Source organism: Tenebrio molitor, chromosome 9, assembly GCF_963966145.1.
Source record: "Tenebrio molitor chromosome 9, icTenMoli1.1, whole genome shotgun sequence".
Lineage (NCBI taxonomy): Eukaryota > Metazoa > Arthropoda > Insecta > Coleoptera > Tenebrionidae > Tenebrio > Tenebrio molitor.
The window spans coordinates 17,618,122-17,638,231 of NC_091054.1; the positions used below are offsets into that span (position 1 = coordinate 17,618,122).

At 48.6% G+C, this 20,110-nt stretch overlaps 1 protein-coding gene across 1 annotated transcript; it reads right to left on the reverse strand.

Moving 5' to 3' along the window:
• Nucleotides 1-10,960: 10,960 nt before the first annotated feature.
• Nucleotides 10,961-14,390, reverse strand: LOC138138140 (uncharacterized). Its single transcript, XM_069057905.1, has 2 exons — nt 13,536-14,390; nt 10,961-13,441 (listed from the first exon to the last, which is right to left on the reverse strand). Exon 2 carries the CDS (start codon nt 12,679-12,681, stop codon nt 11,509-11,511), a length of 1,173 nt encoding a protein of 390 aa, XP_068914006.1. The 5' UTR covers nt 12,682-13,441; nt 13,536-14,390; the 3' UTR covers nt 10,961-11,508.
• Between the last annotated feature and the right edge of the window lie 5,720 nt (nt 14,391-20,110).

A 20,110-nucleotide genomic window follows, 5' to 3' on the forward strand; every position in this document is an offset into this window, starting at 1 on the left:
CTCGAGCACCAAATTGTAGAGACTGGAAGAAAACCCGTCAACAAGTACCCCGCAGTTAGTTCGTGAAGCAAGTGTTATTCAGTGGTGCAAGCATCGCAACCAAACGATTTCATTTCCCGGCAAAAGTTTTGTAAGTGGATGATTCAAAAGTGCGTCGATCGTCGATCAACCTGGTTTTTTACAGATACTTTTGTTAACCGAGTTTTTAACACCCATATTCAGCAGCACAAATCCAGGACGATGCAGCAAATTTTGCAAGGGTTCGGGACAGTCTACATCCAAGGGCACAGACGTGTATTAGAAATCACTGCCGACATTTTGAACAATTTGTCTAATAATTGTAACTACGGTAGGTAATGTTTATAGTCCGAGAGCCAGGGGTGTATTTCAACTAATGATGTAATACCGGCTGATTTTTATGTTCATAACAGAACTCATACCGGGACATTTTTTTAACTCTGAACATAGTCCATACTTATTCCCTATGTTCAGTTTTAAAAAACACAGATCAATGCATTGTGAGTTGCTATGCAACCAACTCTACCGAACACCAGAGATTTTGAAATAATGTTAAAAATTGTTCCGATAGATGGAATTGGTCTATCATGTGTTGCACTGGAAATGTCACGCACATTTCTAATGCTCTGATTGGCATAGAATAACTGCATTATGTGTATTTCTTCTTCAAACAACTTGACCATTTTTTTAAACTGTCAAGTACTTATTTTCGTTTCCTTGGTTACGTGATTACATACATGCATTGACCTGTGTTTTTTAAAACTGAACATAGGGAATAAGTATGGGCTATGTTCAGAGTTAAAAAAATGTCCCGGTATAATGCAGGGCTGGACGTAGCGTCAGCTGCTCCAGTAGCGGAGGGGAGGCGGAGGGACAGTGCCAAACCTATCAAAAAAAGCGATTTTTTAAATTATTTTATACCGCATGAAATTTTTTTACATGATTACAACTATGAATATAAGTACGAGAATAATGGTCAGCTGTAAGTATGAGGGTGGTAAGACCGTCAGTCACCACGATAAAGGGACTACTGCGCTCAAATATTCAAGCGGCGCCAGCGCGGCGTACGATATTATTTATGACTCAACTGACCATCTTTACCACAAAATTCATCTCGCTGATTATCGTTTTTATATTTTCTATTATTTATACTATCGCATACTTCAATATCACATAGTTTTTTATAGTATTTTACAGTAGAAGTCCGTTAGGATAGCCTTTACTGCCGAGCCAGAGATTTTGTGAGACGAGCTCGCAGAGCGAGTCGAATAATACTGGCGAGGCTGTAAAGGCCCTAACGGACGTGTATTGTACAATATTTTTTGTAATATCTCTACGATTCGTTCAAAATTATCTTTTTGAAACACATTTTTTTCAACGCCATCGAAAAAATCGAATGATTAATAAGTGTGCGGAGGACGTCGTCATGTCAACCGGTGTTTGTGAAAAAAAATTGTTTCAATGTTGTTTGTCAGATTTGTTCAACGCTTAACTTTCCGTTGAAAATAAGTGAATGAAATCAATAAAAAAATCGCAATCAAGTTATTCCCGATGTCCGGAAGTGAGGTTATCGTTATTGCCTGCAAAATCGCGCTTGTGTTAGTGAAGCATCATCTTCAATCTTGTCTCCATTTGCTGCTGTTTGTCAGATTTGTTCAACACTTAACTTTCCGTTGAAAATAAACGACTGAAATGAATAAAAAATCGCGATCAAGATATTCCCGATGTCCGGATGGCCGCAGAGCAAGTGAAGTCATCGTTATTCCCCGCAAAATCGCGCTTGTGTTGGTGTTAAATTCTGAAGCATCATCTTCGATCTCGTCTACATCTGCTAGTGGCATACGGATTTCGATTAATTCAAGGTGTGTCCCATAACATTAAACATTAATTATTGTACCAATTGTAAAAAAAAGTTGAAAAATAAAATTTAGATCTACGTTGCTATAGTTATTTAGTCATTTATAACGGCCGCTCCCGCTCATAACGGACACCTATAACGGACTCCGGCCGTTATGAGGTTGTTTACATGGTGACAAACAGTCCGGAAAGCCACCTTTAACAACTAGATATTACAAAAATTAATTAACAATTCTGACTTAACATCATTTTTGATCTTTTATAAAATTGCCGAAGGGGTATATTTTTTCTTCATAATGGCTCTTCTTTGGTCAGCTACATTTTGAATAGTAACAGGAAACTAGGGGTACTTACTTTGGAACGCTTTAAATAAATCAAGCCTGTAAGTACTCACAACATCCTCTACTCCATCGTCCACCTTTTGCGCTTTCTAACTTCTCTAGCATCATTGGATTGCAGTGAAGCACTTGCAACAACATTTGGCGCGTTTTTATTACAGAGCGAATTTATTGACATTTAGACAGTTGTCAGGGCACTCTTGTTTTCTTTTATTCTTTTTAAATATTATTAGAACAATAGGTAATTGTAGATAGTTTTTTCCTTTATCATTGTGTAATTTTTCACTTTAACATTAAAATAATTTTAACATTTTGGTTGTTTTCCATGTCAAATTTGCAGCAATCAATACCATAAAGAGAATATTTTATCTTTTTTCTCATAGGTGATCAGTTGATCACTACACAAATGTCACCTTATGATATGACACAATTGGTGCGATTCTGTTTTAAAATTTACCAATTTTGATATATAACAAGGTTGTAGTTGCTATGATATGAAGCTGTTGATTGGTTGGATCTAAGCAAAATCAATATTGTTCAATAACAATATTGCTAAATTTTAAAACAGAATCGCAGTACCTAATTGTCGGATTCAGAAAAAAAAATAGCTAGCCATTTGAACAAATAACGTTGACAATCATTTGACCTTGAATAAAATCCATATTAAATAAGTCATAGTTTTATTCACATGACGCAGGGAGTTTGTTATTTCACAATGTAAAATCGGAATATTTTTATTCTAATACAACAACATGTTATTGTCATTACTCATTATTGTGTAAACAAGATAATGAAATAAGTTATATAATAGAGCGTAGAGCAGAATTCAGCAGTCGACCGAAGTAAACAGCGAGATAAACAACAATAATACAAAAAACTATGGCTTTCAAAACGTGTGCTTTTACAAAAAACTGGTTGGTAATAGCAGTTATAGTTATGTGTTTGTGTACCGAGTATAATTGCCATTGCACTGGGGGTGCTGATTGTACTAGTTGTACAGGAGCATGCACTGGTTGTGCAAACTGTCCAAATGCAAGAACGTGTGTCGGTTCTAGAAATTGTATCAACGCATTAACTTGTACTGGGTCTAGAAACTGTAATAGAGCAACGACGTGTATTGGCTCAACCGACTGTTACAAAGCTACAACATGTATTGGCTCAACAGGATGTCCCGGACATTAAGTTTTTTATTGTCAACAATAAAATGAAATAAAATAATTGTTATCTAAGCTTAAACACAATTGTAAGCTTGATTTGTATCTCCTATCTGATCTGTCCCTTTGCCTCCCAAGGAGGATTATTTTGTACTGGTAGAGAAAGTGTTTTCGGACAATAATAAACTAATAACTATTGAGGAAGTTCCTTAACATTGACACAGAACATAATACACAACAAAGTCAAAATGCGGAGGCAAGACGCCGGTAATTATGTTGATAAGCACTGCACTATTACTTGATAGTAATATCCGTAATAGTGTATGTACTCCGGCAAAATTGCCGTGCCGCCGGGTGGAGGTGGGATAGATCTATCTTAAATAGTGATTAGGAAAGAAGCAATTTAAACTGACCAATCCTGTTGTTGATGTTAAGTTACCGATAAATTAGTTTTCATGCTTTATTTGTAACTATGGATGCATTTCAAATGATGCATATGCATTGTTGGGTATCCGCATTGTTTGTTCTATGACGGACGTTTTTAGGTTATAGTATTTTTCAGGTTATAGTGTTTCTGCTAGGATGTTCCCTATTGGGAAAACGAACTGCGTACTCCTGAGCAGCAACTGTGGCACTCTCATCACACTGTCCATATAAGACAAGCATATCAAAATATTCTGAAGAAGTTAACATTAAGCGTTTTTAATGACTTTTGTAATTGTCAAAAATAATTTATTATGATATAATATTCAATTATTATGTCATTGCAACAATCAAATTTGTTTCCATAGTTACTAATATAACTTTTAAGGTAATTTTATATCTACACGCAATTGGTCAATTAACAACGTTCTTATTTTAAAATCCAATGAGGATCAATTTTTTAAAATATTTTTCCTATTATTCCCAGAAGATGATGATTTCACCGTATTATTTTGGTCCTCCAGTTCTGATAGACCGTGTATACCAGGTGTCCACTCTCAAAGTCAAACATAGGCAATTAACACTGTGCATTCAGTTTATAGATATTATGCCATTATTTCGATAAAGAATTAAATTATAATATTAAAGTAATGAACAGTTTAAGCAGTTTTTATTTCTTTGAAAAAATGACAATGCAGTTCCTATTTAGTTAATAATAAATCTAGATAATTTCCTGAATTTAAATTTCCCTTTATTTCAAATGTTATTAAAAATCCCAGCCCAGAATATGAATTTTTTGAGGATACTGAGTTCTAGTAGGAATGTTTACTCGAAGATTTTCTTGAGCCGAATATCGCGTGTTTTGAACATTTGGTTAGTTATTTAGCGTAAAAGTAGATTCGTCTGTGAAGCAAATTTTCGACAGAAAGCGACCATCATTAGCAAGCTCCTGTATTTCATAACAGGTTTCACTCTTACTTTCTTCATCAACAGCAAAAATCTGTTGATGACACTGTGTCTTGTAGGGATGATATTTGTACTTCTTGTATGTCTTGGGATCGGGTCAGGAATCGGGAGCGTGAGCAATCACTCGCTACCAGTGCCCAGTCATTACTGTCTTTTTATTAACTCCCCACTATTTACATTGTGACGTTCACTGGCGGCAGTGACGTCACGGGATTTGACGCCGTTCGGGTCGGTCGCGGTATGCCTCGAGCGCCAGTCCCTTTTTGCGGCTGTGGTGGGACGCCACACGGCCGGGGTAGCTTTTGCGGAGCGTACGGTGTCCGGGGGTCGGCTGTCAGGGCGCGGAAAAGGGGTATCAAAACAAACAGGTGTCGCAACAAGAGGGGCCTTTATTCAGACTATGTACAAAAAAGGGGCGTAGGTACCTGGTGGCGCCGGAACCTTTCGGAGGCGGTGTCCGTGACCTGGAGGAGTGCTCCGGGCGGGTGTCGGAGGAGAGCGTGGCTCGTACTTACTGTTGTTCCGGTCGGACCTGGACTCTGCTGGCTCTTCTATCTTTCCGGTCGGACCTGGACGCTGCGGGCTCTTCCTGCTCCGGTCGGAGGGAAAGGAGGGTGAAAGGGGACGCGATGGCCGGGGTTCCCTCACAATGGGAGGGAACGGGCCAGGAAGACGGGGAAAGCGGGAAAGCCGGGGTTCCCTCGCAATGGGAGGGAACGGGCCAGGAAAGCGGAGAAAGCGGGAAAGCCGGGGTTCCCTCGCAATGGGAGGGAACGGGCCAGGAGAAAGCGGGAAAGCCGGGGTTCCCTCGCAATGGGAGGGAACGGGCCAGGAAAGCGGAGAAAGCGGGAAAGCCGGGGTTCCCTCGCAATGGGAGGGAACGGGCCAGGAGAAAGCGGGAAGGCCGGGGTTCCCTCGCGATGGGAGGGAACGGGCCAGGAAAGCGGAGAAAGCGGGAAAGCCGGGGTTCCCTCGCAATGGGAGGGAACGGGCCAGGGAAAGCGGAGAAAGCGGGTTGTTGGTTGGGTCGGAAGCGGAGTCGGAGTCGGTGCTGGAGCTAGAAGAGGACCGGGATCGGAATCGAGCTCTGCAGGCTCGGCGCGGTCCTTTTATTGCCACGGTGGGACTGCGCGCGGCCCGCGACTCGCGGCTGGGGCGGTGGGGGAGCTCGGCTCAGCGCGGAGTCCGGGTGCTGTCGGCCGGAAGAAACACGGGTTCCGGAGCGGATTCGGTCGACGCGGCTCATGCAGTTGGTTCCGCGCTAATTTTCTGCACCGGCTCGGCGAAAGAGCGGAATTTTTCCGCCACCGGGAGCGTTTCTAAGTAACTTCGTTACACACCCCTCCTTCTTCGGAAAAGGAGGGTCGCGCAGCGTCGCTCCTTCTAAGGGTTCTTCCTCCCGGTGGGGCGGGGTCGGACGGCGGGCTTCCTTCTCCGGCGGGCTTTCACCTGGCGGGTTCCTGGCGGCGGCGGTACGGTCGGAAACGGTGAACTCAATATTGATTTCTTCTTTGGAAACATAAAATTGGATTCTTCCGGGGCGGTGGGACTGAAAATCTCCGATGTCCCAAACGGAACTCTCGAAACTGAAACTTCTCTTCCCAACAACGATTTGAACGGGGTGTTAGGGACCAAATTTTGTAACTTAAAACTTCTTCCATCTTCCTCGGGTCCACCCTCGGCTCCTGGGGGGGGGAAGGTCATAAAAACGGCGGGTCCTTGATGAAAACTAAATATATATATTCAAATGAGAAAAAAAAACGGAAACTTAACGGGGAACACAAATGCTGTAAGAAAACGGAAACTTAAACAACGGGGAACACAAATGCTGTTCGAACTGAAACTGTTTTTCGCTCAATGTGCCGCGGGTGGCGGAAAGTCTGGGGTCGCCAACTGGCCGGCGCTAACGACGGTGACGGCGGCGTTGTCGCCGGCGGTGGCCGCACAGCGGGCACGGTGCTCGCTCCGGGATCGTTGAACGTTCCGGAGGGTTCGGGGTGTCCCGGCATGGGGGGCCGGCGGCTCGCGGGAGGGGGGCGGCCGGGGGTTTCGGGCAAGGGCAGTCTCGGGACATCAGCCCCATTGTTCCACATCGCGAGCAAAAGAGCACCACAGGGGCCCGGCAGTCGCCACGGGAGTGGCCGGGGACGCCGCACCTCCAACACAAGGACTCGGGCCGGGGAAGTCGTGTTGCCTGGGGGCCGCGTCCATACGGGTTGTCTTCTCCCCACTCCTCGTAGTCCACCCCGTCACAAACGTCTTCGGGCATGTCCGGTGCTGGAGTTCGGGTTGGAGCGGTGTCCTCGACTGTGGTGTGGCTGTTGGTCGTGGTTTCCTGGGGCTCCTCGTTGGAGCTTCCGGTTGGCGGGGCTGGTCGGGGGGCGGACGGCTGGGCTGCCGGGCTGGGGTCCGGACTGTCCATTCCGGCGAGGGCGACGTCCACGTCGTCTACCACCGTCCACTCCAAGTCCAGCGGATGGTCCATGGTGTGGGCTGAGCTGGACGGCGGAGGTACCTGTGGGCAGACGGGTGTCGTCGTTAGTTGTGCTGTCGGTGCTGTGGGAGAGGGTGGCGGTCCGGCGGATGTGTTCCCGGGGTTGGGTGGCGCACACCTGGTGAGGTCCGGGGGGTCTGGGGGGGCGGTCACGGCGTACCAGAGCGGGGCTCGGCTCGGCGGTCGGTTGACGGTCGGACAAACCTGGTACAGTCCGGGGGGGGTTCGGGGGCCGGTTACGGGTCCCAGGCCTGAGGTGTCCCCTCGGACCGGACATACTGACGAACGCGTTTCCCGGTGCGGGTCCGCTTGACCTTCCGGTGTCGGGGCCGTCGGGGACGCGTTCCTCCTGGACACGACCAGTCTCCCTGTGGACCGGCGGCCGGTGCGGGCGGGAAACACGCCTGGTGCGGTAGAGCCGTGATGCCCTCTACCGTTGTTGCCGTCGGGGCGATGGTCGCTTTCGGGGGGTGGTCCGCCGGCTGCAAGGCCTGTCCGGGCGGGATGCCCGTAGGCGGTGCTTTCGGCGGGCCGGTTGGTGTCGAAGTCGGCGGAGTCCTGTCGGAAACACGGGGCAGCGGTCGCGACGGCAGCGGCAGCGTAGGGTCCGGTTGTCGGCGGCGGACGGTCAGGTCCATTGGGATTCCGGGCCCCGATGTTTCCCTTGTCCGCCGAGGGAGGGCCCGCCTGTCCACTCCGTCGATCCAGCAGACGGAGGCGGCTGGTCGGGCCTGCGGGAGCAGGAGGTGTTCCCCGCTGGCAGTCGGGCCTGTCTGTGGGGGGTTCCGTGCCCTGCTCTTCCCGTCTTGGAGGGTCCGCGGCGTCCTCCTGAGCCGTTGCTGCAGCTGGTGGGCGGCCCGTCGGGCGGCTTGGGCCAGTTCAGCCTGGCCGGCCTGTCGGCGACGCCGCTGCTGCTTGGCGCTGGGCAAGTCCGCTGGCGCCGGCGGGGCTCGTGGGTTCGGCATCCTGTAAATGGTGAGACAGTCAGTCGGGGGTTCGGTCGTTCGGTAGGGTTTCAGGTCTTTGATGTGAACTCTGAGGATCTTCTGTCCGGAAGGGGATCGGAGGTTGTACACCACTGGAGAGAGGACTTTCGTGACGGTGTACGGGCCGGAGTATTTGGGAGCTAGCTTCGCCGCGAAACCTTTGGCACCGGATGACAGCGGGTGGTCCCGTTTGAGAACGCGGTCTCCTAGGTGACATCGCCATTCTCGGTGACGAAGGTTATAATGCTTGCTTTGTTTCGCAAATGCGCGTGCTAAGTTCACCCGGACGAGTTCGAAGGTGTCCTTCAACAAGCGAAGCCTCTCGGAGTGGTGAACGGCGTCGGCAGCTTCGTTGACCTCATCGGCGGCGGTGTCGGCGGGCGGATCGGCGGCGGTGTCGGCGGACGGATCGGCGGGTGGGTCGCCGGCGGTGTCGGCGGGCGGATCGGCGGCGGTGTCGGCGGGCGGATCGGCGGCGGCATTTCCGGGTGTCGGACGGTGGACTGCATTGGGTACCACGAGTTCGCGGCCAAAGTTCAGCAGTGCTGGCGTGTACTTTGTCGACTCGTGGCGTGAGGTGTTGAGGGCGAACATCAGCTCCGGAAGATGGGCGTCCCACTTCTTCTGGTCGGCCTCGCAGAACTGGGCCACCATGGTCTTCAGGGTTTTGTTCGTCCTTTCCACGGGGTTCGCCTGGGGCGTGTATGGCGGTGTCAGCCGATGTACGATCCCAAGTTCCCGGAGGAGAGTGCGAAATGTTCCGCCTGTGTATTGGGTCCCATTGTCCGAGATCACCGTCACTGGGCATCCGAATCGGGTGATGACGTCCTCGTAGAGCGCTTGAGTGACCGCACGGGCGGTAGCTTTTCGGACGGCTCGGCATTGTACCCACTTGGTGAACCGGTCCTGCATGACGACGACGTAGCAGTTGCCTCGGCTGGAGCGGGGAAGAGGGCCCACCAGGTCGGTGCTGACGGTCTCCCATGGCTGCCGGTTCGGTGTCGGGTACATTTTCCCCGGCGGTTGCTGCTGCGGCGTCTTGTACCGTTGGCAGGATGGGCAGTTCCGGACGTACTGGGCGGCCTCTCGAAACATGCCGGGCCAATAGTACCGGAGCGCCAGACGGGCGGTGGTCTTTGCGATTCCCAGATGTCCAGCGGTGGGGTTGTCGTGACATTCCCTCAGGACGGCGGCTCGAACCGGCTTAGGGACACACAGCTTCCATGGGTCGCTTAGCTCGGGCTCGGTGGAATCGGACATGTCCCAGAAGTGACGGTGGAGTCGCTCATTCCGGATACAGTAGTCCGGGTGAGCATTCGGGTCCTTTTCCACCTCCTGTCGCATCCTGTTGTACCAGTTGCATCCGGGGGCGTCTTCCAGTGCAAACAGGTCTTCGGGGGTGGTTTCATCCTCGGTTGCGGCGGGCTGTCGGGAGAGAGTGTCAGCCACCCGGTTCAGGACTCCCTTTCGGTACCGGATGTCGAAATCGTGCTGTTGTAGGAAGATGGCCCACCGGGCGAGTCTTCCTGTCGGATCCTTGATGGCCCGGAGCCACTTGAGGGACTGGTGGTCGGTGAGTACGGTGAAGCGGTAGCCTTCCAGGTACGGCCTCATCTTCTCGATGCCCCATACCACGGCCAGACATTCCTTTTCGGTTGTGGAGTAGGCCTGTTCGGGTTTGGTCAGGCTTCGGCTGGCGTAAGCGATCACATGGTCGCCTCCATCCACGTACTGAGTCAGCGCTACTCCCAGCCCTGTGTCGGCTGCGTCGGTCTGTAAGACAAAGGGCTTACCGAAGTCCGGACAGGCGAGGACCGGAGCGGCAGAGAGGCTATCCTTAAGGGTGTTGAAGGCAGCGTCCTGTTCCGGGGTCCAGTCCCATCGGCCACCTTTCTTCAGGAGTCGGTTCAGCGGGGCGGCGATCCGGGAGAAGTCAGGAATGAAGCGACGGTACCACGAGGCCATGCCCAGGAAGCGCCTCAGCTGACGAAGCGTCTTGGGGGTGGCCAACTGCCGGATGGCGGCTACCTTATCTGGATCGGTCCGGATGCCGGCTGCCGTGACGACGTGGCCCAGGTAGGTCAGGCTGCGACGTCCAAATTGGCACTTGTCGGGATTCAACCGAAGGTTGGCGGCTCGTAGGCGACGAAACACTTCTTGGAGTACCTGCAGGTGCTGCTCGAAGGTCTCACCGAGTACGACGATGTCATCCAGATAGGCGAAGCAGTACGGGTCCAACTCTGGCCCGATGACCCGGTCCATTAGGCGCTGGAAGGTGGCTGGCGCCGAATGTAATCCGAACGGCATGACTCGGAATTGATACAGCCCCCGGGACGGGACCGTAAAGGCGGTAATCGGTTTACTGGACGGAGTCAGAGGTACCTGCCAGTATCCACTCTTGAGATCGATGGTGGAGATGTACCGAGCTCGTCGTAGCTTGTCGAGGATCACGTTGATGAACGGCAGCGGCTAGGCATCCTTGCGAGTCACCTCGTTCACTTTCCGGAAGTCGATACAGAAGCGGTGCTTGCCATCCTTCTTCTTGGCCAGGACGATTGGCGAGCTCCAGGGGCTGTCCGACGGCTCGATTACACCCTCGGCAAGCATCTTGTCCACCTCCTCATCGATGATACCCTGCATGAAGGGGTTCCGTGGTCGGTACCGCTGCTTCACCGGCTCCGGATGTAGCAGACGGATTTCGTGTCGGGCCAGTGGTGTCAGTCCTCGGACGCTGTCGAACAAGGGGAGTTCTTCCGCGAGGAACTGCCGAAGGCGCTGCTCTTCATCTGGGGAAAGAGTAAGTGGCGGACTGTCACTAACCTGAAAAGCTGGCTGCGGCTGAGTCGGCTGCACCTCGTCGGCGGCGGTCGGGGGACGTAGCGAAGCGCTGCCCTCTTTCAGGTCTATGCTGAAGGGATATCGTCGCAGGAGGTCGATACCCAGCACGAGGTCGGACGGCAGATGAGGTAGGTGGTGGAATTTCCCTTGGATGGTTGTTGTTCCAATCTGGAGGCTTATCCAGTAGGCCTCGGTGATGGCGTCCACCTGGCCGTTGGCCATCCGGGCCGACTGGATAGTCGGAGCGACGGGGCGAAGGTGCCGGTTGCACTTATCTCGGAGATGGTCCCCAATGAACGAGCCTGCGGCTCCGGTGTCCATAAGGGCGGCGTACCACTCACCTAGAATCTGGGTGTTGACGTGGGGTCGGTGATCGGATTGTTCGGGGAGCGGCCGGTCATTCGGCGGGGTCGGCGGCGGCTGCACTGGCTCCCCTAGGGTGCAGAGCCTCGGGCGTTTCCCGGTTGACACGGGCAGTCCTTCGACATGACACCTTCTTTTCGGCAACGGGAGCAGAAAATCTTGGCGGGCCCGGTGCACTCGTGGCGGAAGTGTCCCGCCTGTCCACACCGCCAACACACGGGGGTGGAAGATGGCGGTCCTGGGGCTGGTGTCGTGGCGGAAGTCTTCGGTGCGGTGGTTCGTTCTGGTGGGGTTGGTCGGGTTGTCGGCCGGCTGGGCGGTACCTCTGTGGGGGCGGTCTGCTTGTCCGGTTTTCCGGTGGGCCGCGTTTGCTCCCGGAGCACAGCTTCCAATTCTCGGACAGAGCGTAGCAGCGTGGCGGCGTCGGTGAGCTCGGGCCGTTTCAGATACAACCTGTACTCTGGAAGGAGGTTCCGATACATCCAGGACAACTGCTGCTCCGGTTGGAGGTTGCCATGCCGTCTCAGCAGTGTCTGGAGCTCGGTCAAGTAAGTTGTCACTGGTTCGGTCGGTCGCTGGAGTCGGCGGCTGATTTCGACCTCCAGGTCTTCCTGGTAGCTGACCGGAAAGTAGAACAAGCGAAAGTCTGTCACAAACCCTTTCCAGTCACACCACCGTTGACGATTGTTTCGGAACCAGGCGGCGGCTTCCCCTTGTAGGAGTCCGGGTAGATGGGGCAGCAACTGGTCAGCGTCGACACCGTCGGAATCGCACAGTTCTTCGACTCGTTCGAGGAAGGCAACCGGGTCCCCCTTGCCGTTGAACGTCACTCTCCAGTCCTGCACTCTCACCGGCCGGGATGACCGTTCCGGAGTCGACACCGGAGCACTAGTCGCGAGCACTTGTGTCTGCACTGGAACACTGGGCGCGGGCACGGACACTGAGCTTGGCACTGGCGCACTTGTAGCAGGTTCTTCAGCGGGCACAACCGTCTCGGCTGCGCGGTCTCGGAGAAACTTGGTTAAACGTCGCCTCAATTCCTCGACCGTTCCGGTGGCCTCCAGGCCGAGTCCGGAAAGCATCGCGGTGAGGGCCTCCTTGTTCAGTCTGTAGACCCATGAAACGGGTTCCTCTCGGTCCAGGGTCTGCGACTGTGAGCCGGCTCCGGTTCCCGGAGTCGACTCCGAGTTCTGGGCTGCCGTCTCGGCCTTCCCAGCGGATCCTGTCGGCTTGGTCGGTGCCATGATTTCGAGCTGAAAGAACGCTTTCTCAATTTCGCAGCGCGCGGCTAACTTCGGGGCGATTGGCGGTAATCACCTCACCGGAAAATCCGGAAGGGCGCTTAAGCAGGCTGATCGGATCCGGGGAGACCGGCGGCGGTCCCTCCACTCCGGAAATCCGGATCGTCGGTCGGCGGGGGGTCGCTAAGCAAGCTGATCGGATCCGGGGAGACCGGCGGCGGTCCCTCCACTCCGGAAATCCGGATCGTCGGTTGGCGGGGTTCGCTAAGCAAGCTGATCGGATCCGGGGAGACCGGCGGCGGTCCCTCCACTCCGGAAATCCGGATCGTCGGTCGGCGGGTGTCGCTAAGCAAGCTGATCGGATCCGGGGAGACCGGCGGCGGTCCCTCCACTCCGGAAATCCGGATCGTCGGTCGGCGGGTGTCGCTAAGCAAGCTGATCGGATCCGGGGAGACCGGCGGCGGTCCCTCCACTCCGGAAATCCGGATCGTCGGTCGGCGGGCGGACTCCGGGGATTACCGGCGGCGGTAATCTCGTCGGAGGGTTCGTGCGGGCGGCGCTTTTCCTCTTTCCCGGTTCCTGACAGCGGTCCCTGCTCGGGCGCCAAATTATGTGACGTTCACTGGCGGCAGTGACGTCACGGGATTTGACGCCGTTCGGGTCGGTCGCGGTATGCCTCGAGCGCCAGTCCCTTTTTGCGGCTGTGGTGGGACGCCACACGGCCGGGGTAGCTTTTGCGGAGCGTACGGTGTCCGGGGGTCGGCTGTCAGGGCGCGGAAAAGGGGTATCAAAACAAACAGGTGTCGCAACAAGAGGGGCCTTTATTCAGACTATGTACAAAAAAGGGGCGTAGGTACCTGGTGGCGCCGGAACCTTTCGGAGGCGGTGTCCGTGACCTGGAGGAGTGCTCCGGGCGGGTGTCGGAGGAGAGCGTGGCTCGTACTTACTGTTGTTCCGGTCGGACCTGGACTCTGCTGGCTCTTCTATCTTTCCGGTCGGACCTGGACGCTGCGGGCTCTTCCTGCTCCGGTCAGAGGGAAAGGAGGGTGAAAGGGGACGGGATGGCCGGGGTTCCCTCACAATGGGAGGGAACGGGCCAGGAAGACGGGGAAAGCGGGAAAGCCGGGGTTCCCTCGCAATGGGAGGGAACGGGCCAGGAGAAAGCGGGAAAGCCGGGGTTCCCTCGCAATGGGAGGGAACGGGCCAGGAAAGCGGAGAAAGCGGGAAAGCCGGGGTTCCCTCGCAATGGGAGGGAACGGGCCAGGAGAAAGCGGGAAGGCCGGGGTTCCTTCGCGATGGGAGGGAACGGGCCAGGAAAGCGGAGAAAGCGGGAAAGCCGGGGTTCCCTCGCAATGGGAGGGAACGGGCCAGGGAAAGCGGAGAAAGCGGGTTGTTGGTTGGGTCGGAAGCGGAGTCGGAGTCGGTGCTGGAGCTAGAAGAGGACCGGGATCGGAATCGAGCTCTGCAGGCTCGGCGCGGTCCTTTTATTGCCACGGTGGGACTGCGCGCGGCCCGCGACTCGCGGCTGGGGCGGTGGGGGAGCTCGGCTCAGCGCGGAGTCCGGGTGCTGTCGGCCGGAAGAAACACGGGTTCCGGAGCGGATTCGGTCGACGCGGTTCATGCAGTTGGTTCCGCGCTAATTTTCTGCACCGGCTCGGCGAAAGAGCGGAATTTTTCCGCCACCGGGAGCGTTTCTAAGTAACTTCGTTACAACATTATCTACAATACTATGACATCTTCCCCTTTTAAAATAAATTACAATTTTTCTGGACGTCTAACTTTTCGTCCAAACTTAGAAACATAAATTGTTCTTCGTGTGTGTGATGAGGAAGCAATTTTATCTTGCTCAGTCTCGCTTACTTCGTTGTCTTCCTTATCACTCGCACTAAAATTATCACTGCTTAATTCTATTACATCCTCCTTAATTCTATCATGTGATTCCTCATGTGCTTCATCATCCTCATTGTGAAGATTTGACTCACTTTCAGAAGCAGAAATATATCCAGAATTGTTTACAAAATAAGGTTTAAGAAAATATCTATTCCTTCGTAAAATTACATCACTACCATCCTCCTTAACTAAATAGGATCTATCATTAAATTTTCTAACTACATGTCCGATTACCCAAATATCGTCTTTCCTGATGCACACTTTTTCATTTGCCTTTAAAGGTTTTAAAAACTTAACAGACTTGTCATAATACATCTTTTGTTTACTTTGCCTCCGTACTAACATTTGACGTTGTTTTTTTAAAATCAATATACTTTGGATAGGTATCAGCGTTCTTAACTTTCTATTAAAAAATAGTTTGCACGGCGACAAAATACAGTAATCTACAGGGGTGTTTCTATAATTTAACAAAGCTAGTTCTAATTCTGTTTTTGGCTCTATACATTTTTTAATAATATTCTTAACAGTTTGAATGGCCCTTTCGACCATTCCGTTTGATTTCGGATATTGAGGACTAGATGTGACATGTTGAAAATTCCACATTTTAGCAAACTCTTCGAACAAAAATCCTGCATATTGCGTGCCATTATCAGATACTAAGGTTTGTGGAATTCCCAATCTCCCAAAAATATTTTTTAAAACACGAATCACTGTCTCTGCCGTTATAGTATTCATTTTAAACACCTCTACGTATTTATAAAAATAATCAATAGTGATTAGGAATTTATTTCCGTTATATTCAAACAAGTCCCATCCGATCTTTTGCCAAGGATACTCTGGCACCTCGTGTGGTTTGAGTGGTTCCTTAAAATTATTTCGGGAATATTTTCGACATACCTCGCATGACATTACTCTATTTTTAATATCACGGCTCATGCCCGGCCAATAGAGTACTTGTCTAGCCTTTAAAATACACTTGGTAACTCCTAAATGACTCAAATAAATAAGATCTAACATTTCTTTCCTTAAAGTTTCTGGTACAACCAAACAATTTCCTCTATAGACTAATTTATCGATAATTACCATTTCTGATCTCACACCAAAATACGCTTGTGACTCTAACCTACACTTTGCTTTAGAATTAGGCCACCCTTCTTTAATGTACCTCGATACTATTTGTAAACCCTCATCTTTCCGAGTTTCAATACGAAATTGTTCATTTTTTGCTCGTGAAATAGGAAAATGTTTTCTTAAATAACTTACCTGAGCCTCATACTCATTAGTAAAAATTTTTGTTTCGTCGTTCGGCATTTTAATTCTACTAAGAACATTTGATATGTACATTTCCTTTCCCGGTTTATACCTAACATCTAAGTAATAAATTTGTAAATCTAAAAGCATACGTTGCATTCGCATTGGACAATCGATCAACGACTTCTTGAAAATATGTGTTAACGGCTTATGATCGGTTTCGACCACGACCTTTTTCCCATAAATATATTGGTGAAACTTTTTCGCCCCGTATACTATTGCAAGCATTTCCTTCTCAATTTGAGCATAGCACTTTTGAGTGTTATTCAATGACCTTGACGCGTAAGCTACTGGAGCACCTTCCTGTAACAATGCTGCGCCTAAGCCATCCTTAGATGCATCTACTGTCAAAGTTAAAGCTTTCAATGGATCATAAAATCTTAAAACTGCCACGTTCGGAATGAATTTATGTAAATAATTTATGATTCCCAAAAACGATTGCAATTCCTTAACGTTAGTTGGTACTGGATAATTTTTTATTACCTCGATTTTACTGTCATCCGACTTTATCCCTTGATCGGTAATTTTATGTCCTATGTACCTAACTTCATTAACAGAAAATTTACATTTATTTACATTAAACTTTATATTATATTTTAGAGCCCTTTCTAATACTAACTTCAATCTTTCATCATGGTCTTTTTGACTTGTGCCCCAAACTAAAATATCATCTACATAAATCTCAACACCGTCAATTCCCTCAAAACATTGCACAATTTTCCTTTGAAAAATTTCTGATGAACATTTTAGTCCAAAGGGAAGCCTTTTAAATCTATATCGTCCAAAAGGCGTATTAAAAGTACATAATTTTGAACTACTTTCGTCTAGCTCTATATTCCAAAATCCGTTGTTTGTGTCTAAAACTGAAAAAACTTTTGCGTCCCTTACTTTACTCATTATATCGACATACGTAGAAATTGAAAAATATTCGCGCTTGATGGCTTTATTTAGATCCGTTGGATCTATGCAAATTCTAAAGTCCCCATTTGGCTTATCCACAATAACGAGAGAATTTACCCAATCGGTTGGCCCTAACTCTTTAGCAATTATATCTTGCGCTTCTAAACTATCTAACTTATCCTTTAGTTTTACCACAATTCCTTGAGGAAAGCGTCTTGCAGCGTGCACACATGGTTTTACTGAAGGATCGATCTTAATGCTATATTAACCTGGCAAGCATCCGATACCACTAAAGACGTCTGGGTATTTCTCGAAATAATCCTTGGAATCTTCTCTTGTCACACCCTGTACCATCTTTGCAATTTTTAGTTTGTCTATTGTTTCTCTGCCTAGAACAGATCTTCCATTACTCTTTGCTACAAACATTTTTATAATACAACTATTATTTTTATAAAGAGCCGGAACTGTGATGTATCCCAAGGTCTTAATTCGACTTCCTGTATATTCCATTAATCTGGTATTGTCTTTTATGATTTTTACATTGCCAAAGTATTTTTTATAAACAGAAAATGGAATAACATTTACGTCAGCTCCACTATCAACTCTAAATTTGACATCTTTGTTGAAAATTTTTAAATCAACCATCCAATTGTTTTCATTGTTGGCGTTATTTTGTACCAAATCTACAAATAACCCTTCATCGCGATCGATATTGTTAATTCTCCTATTCTTACAAAATTTAGCAAAATGATTGTATCCACCACAATTTTTGCATTTTTTACCATAAGCTTTGCACTCACTTGGCTTATGTAGTGAACCGCACCTATTACCTATTACCTATTACAATTGTACATATTGTTAGCATCAAATGATTGTTTATTGTCGGCATTAAAGTTATTGGGACTTATCTGCGTTTGTTGATGATTTTTGAAATGCGCTGCTCTCTGTCTGCTGCTCGCTTCTTCTCTTTTCCCATCTCTGTCTCGGCCACTTGTAGTCCCTTGACGTTGTACCCTTTTTTGTCCATCTTCAGTTTTTCTCACTCCCATAACTGATTGGAATTCGTCTGTCCTTCTTCCACTTGTGGTGCACAAAATTTCCATTTGCTTGTTCGTTATCTCTGCCGCCTTACAGATTTCAACAGCCTTCACCAAGTCTAAATTTTTTGTTCGCAAAAGCCTGTCCTTCACGTTCTTATCTCTTATACCCAACTCCAATCTGTCCTTTATCAGAGACTCGCTCAATGTCCCAAATTCACAATTTTCACTTAGCTGCTTCAGCTGCGTTACGTACTCATCCACGGATTCTTCTTCTCTCATGTCCCTTGAGAAAAATATGTACCTCTCGTAGGTCACATTGATTGTAGGAGCAAAATACGCTGTGAATTTCGCTTGAATGCTTGCGAAACTCGTCTTTTCTTTCACACTTTCGAACTTGAAGGTATTGTAAATCTTCAGTCTCCAACGCAGTTAAGTAAAACCGCCCCCTTGTACTCCTCTGTTTCTTTTTCCGGCTTCGTTGCTTGCAGATAAATGTTTAACTTTTGCACAAAAAAGCTCCATTCCGCTGCGTTATCTCCGTCTAACTTTAACTCTGAAGGTGGTTTTGCATTGTTCTGCATTTTGCTGTTTTTTTTTCCGCTTTAGGAATTCACTTTTCACTTTTCAAACTTGACTTTCTCGTTGAATTTGTCTTTTTTCCGGCTGCGCCATGGTATGTCTTGGGATCGGGTCAGGAATCGGGAGCGTGAGCAATCACTCGCTACCAGTGCCCAGTGATTACTGTCTTTTTATTAACTCCCCACTATTTACATTATCTACAATACTATGACACTGAGGATATTCAGTATCCGCGATTTACATAAACTTACTTTAACGGCTGTATTCTCCAACGCCAGTTAACGTTAACTGTAGGTTAAAATACTTCGTTACTTTAGTTACCTATTGTTATAACAATGTTTTCGTATATTTTAACCTACAGTTAACTTTAACTGGCGTTGGTGAATACGGGCCTAAGAGAAATTTGTCTTCATTTGTATGGGGTAACTATTCATTTTTCCGTAACTAATTTTGACAGTAATTTACCGAAATTCGCTGTCCAATTTGAAAATCATGGCATGTCATATTTAAAAATCGCCAAGTTTTAAATTAGTATTTTAAAATAAAAATAGCACCTTTAATCTTATTATTAGTATCATTTCAAGCGCAATGATTTTATCTTTCTATTGATACCATTACCTTACCTGTAAGTTCAATTGGCGAGCAGGAATCAGCAAAAACGTTCAATACAATGTTAATTGCCTATGTTCGAGTTTGAGAATGCACAGGCTGTATATAAAACAAAGTCGGGTTAGTTACACTATTTATAACTCAAGAACGGCTGCACAGATTTTTTATGATCTTAATATGGTTGGATTTGTCTCCGCCCCGAATAGCAGAATAACTATTAAAACGTCGAAAAAATTCACGAAAAAAAAAACTTATGAAGAAAATTCATCTTGAAAGGTTATGTCATCTGTCATTGTGCGCGCATCGACAATTTGAACTTAATTAAGATTTAACGTCAGCTGAGTGTTGACACCAAGTGTGATCAATGGTGATGAACACGTATTACTCTTACCTACTTTTGCATTATACAGGGTGCGACAACATAACTTGCTTTTTTGAAATGCGTGCCATTCAGACTGTAGGGGTCGTAATGGGGCGGGAGTGGTCTCATCTATCTCTGTCAGCTGCCGTCATGCGTTGGAAGAGTGGAGAGCCTGCGTTTGCCGTCGAGGTGTACTTTTCAAAGTGACATTCTCTGATCGCAACCCTTCCGAAATCACTTAATGTTGGGTCGTGTCCCGAACCAGAAATCAATTGTTTCATGGGTCACTACGTTCAGACAAACCGGGAGCGCGACAAGACGAAGAACTGGAGTCTCACCTCAATAAGGGGCAATTTGTAGTAGAAAGCCCGCTTTGGCCCCTTGCGATTTTGTTTGTGGGTTTTTTGAAATCCCGCTTTTATATCAACCATCTTAGGACCCTACAAAACCTGAAGACCAACATCCGTGCAGAAATTAAACATCACGTGACGTGAATACGAATGATCTCCGTCAGAGGGCGTAGTCCTTAACATTAAATCAAGGCCATCTGAATCAAAAGCTATGCTTATAAGGCCGTTTCAATTTTCGATTTTTCCATATAAACTTTGTTTCTGTGACATTTCGGGCGGCAGAACCTTTTCGCGCGCCATCTACCGATTTCGAACGGAGTCGATTTATACTTTTTCCCCTTTTTTCTTTGAGGTTAAGTGCTTAAAACATTAATTAAAACACGAATGCTATA

Excerpts from the sequence above, each read along its gene's own strand:
- LOC138138140 (XM_069057905.1), bottom strand. The coding sequence starts at position 12,681 with ATGGCACCGACCAAGCCGACAGGATCCGCTGGGAAGGCCGAGACGGCA.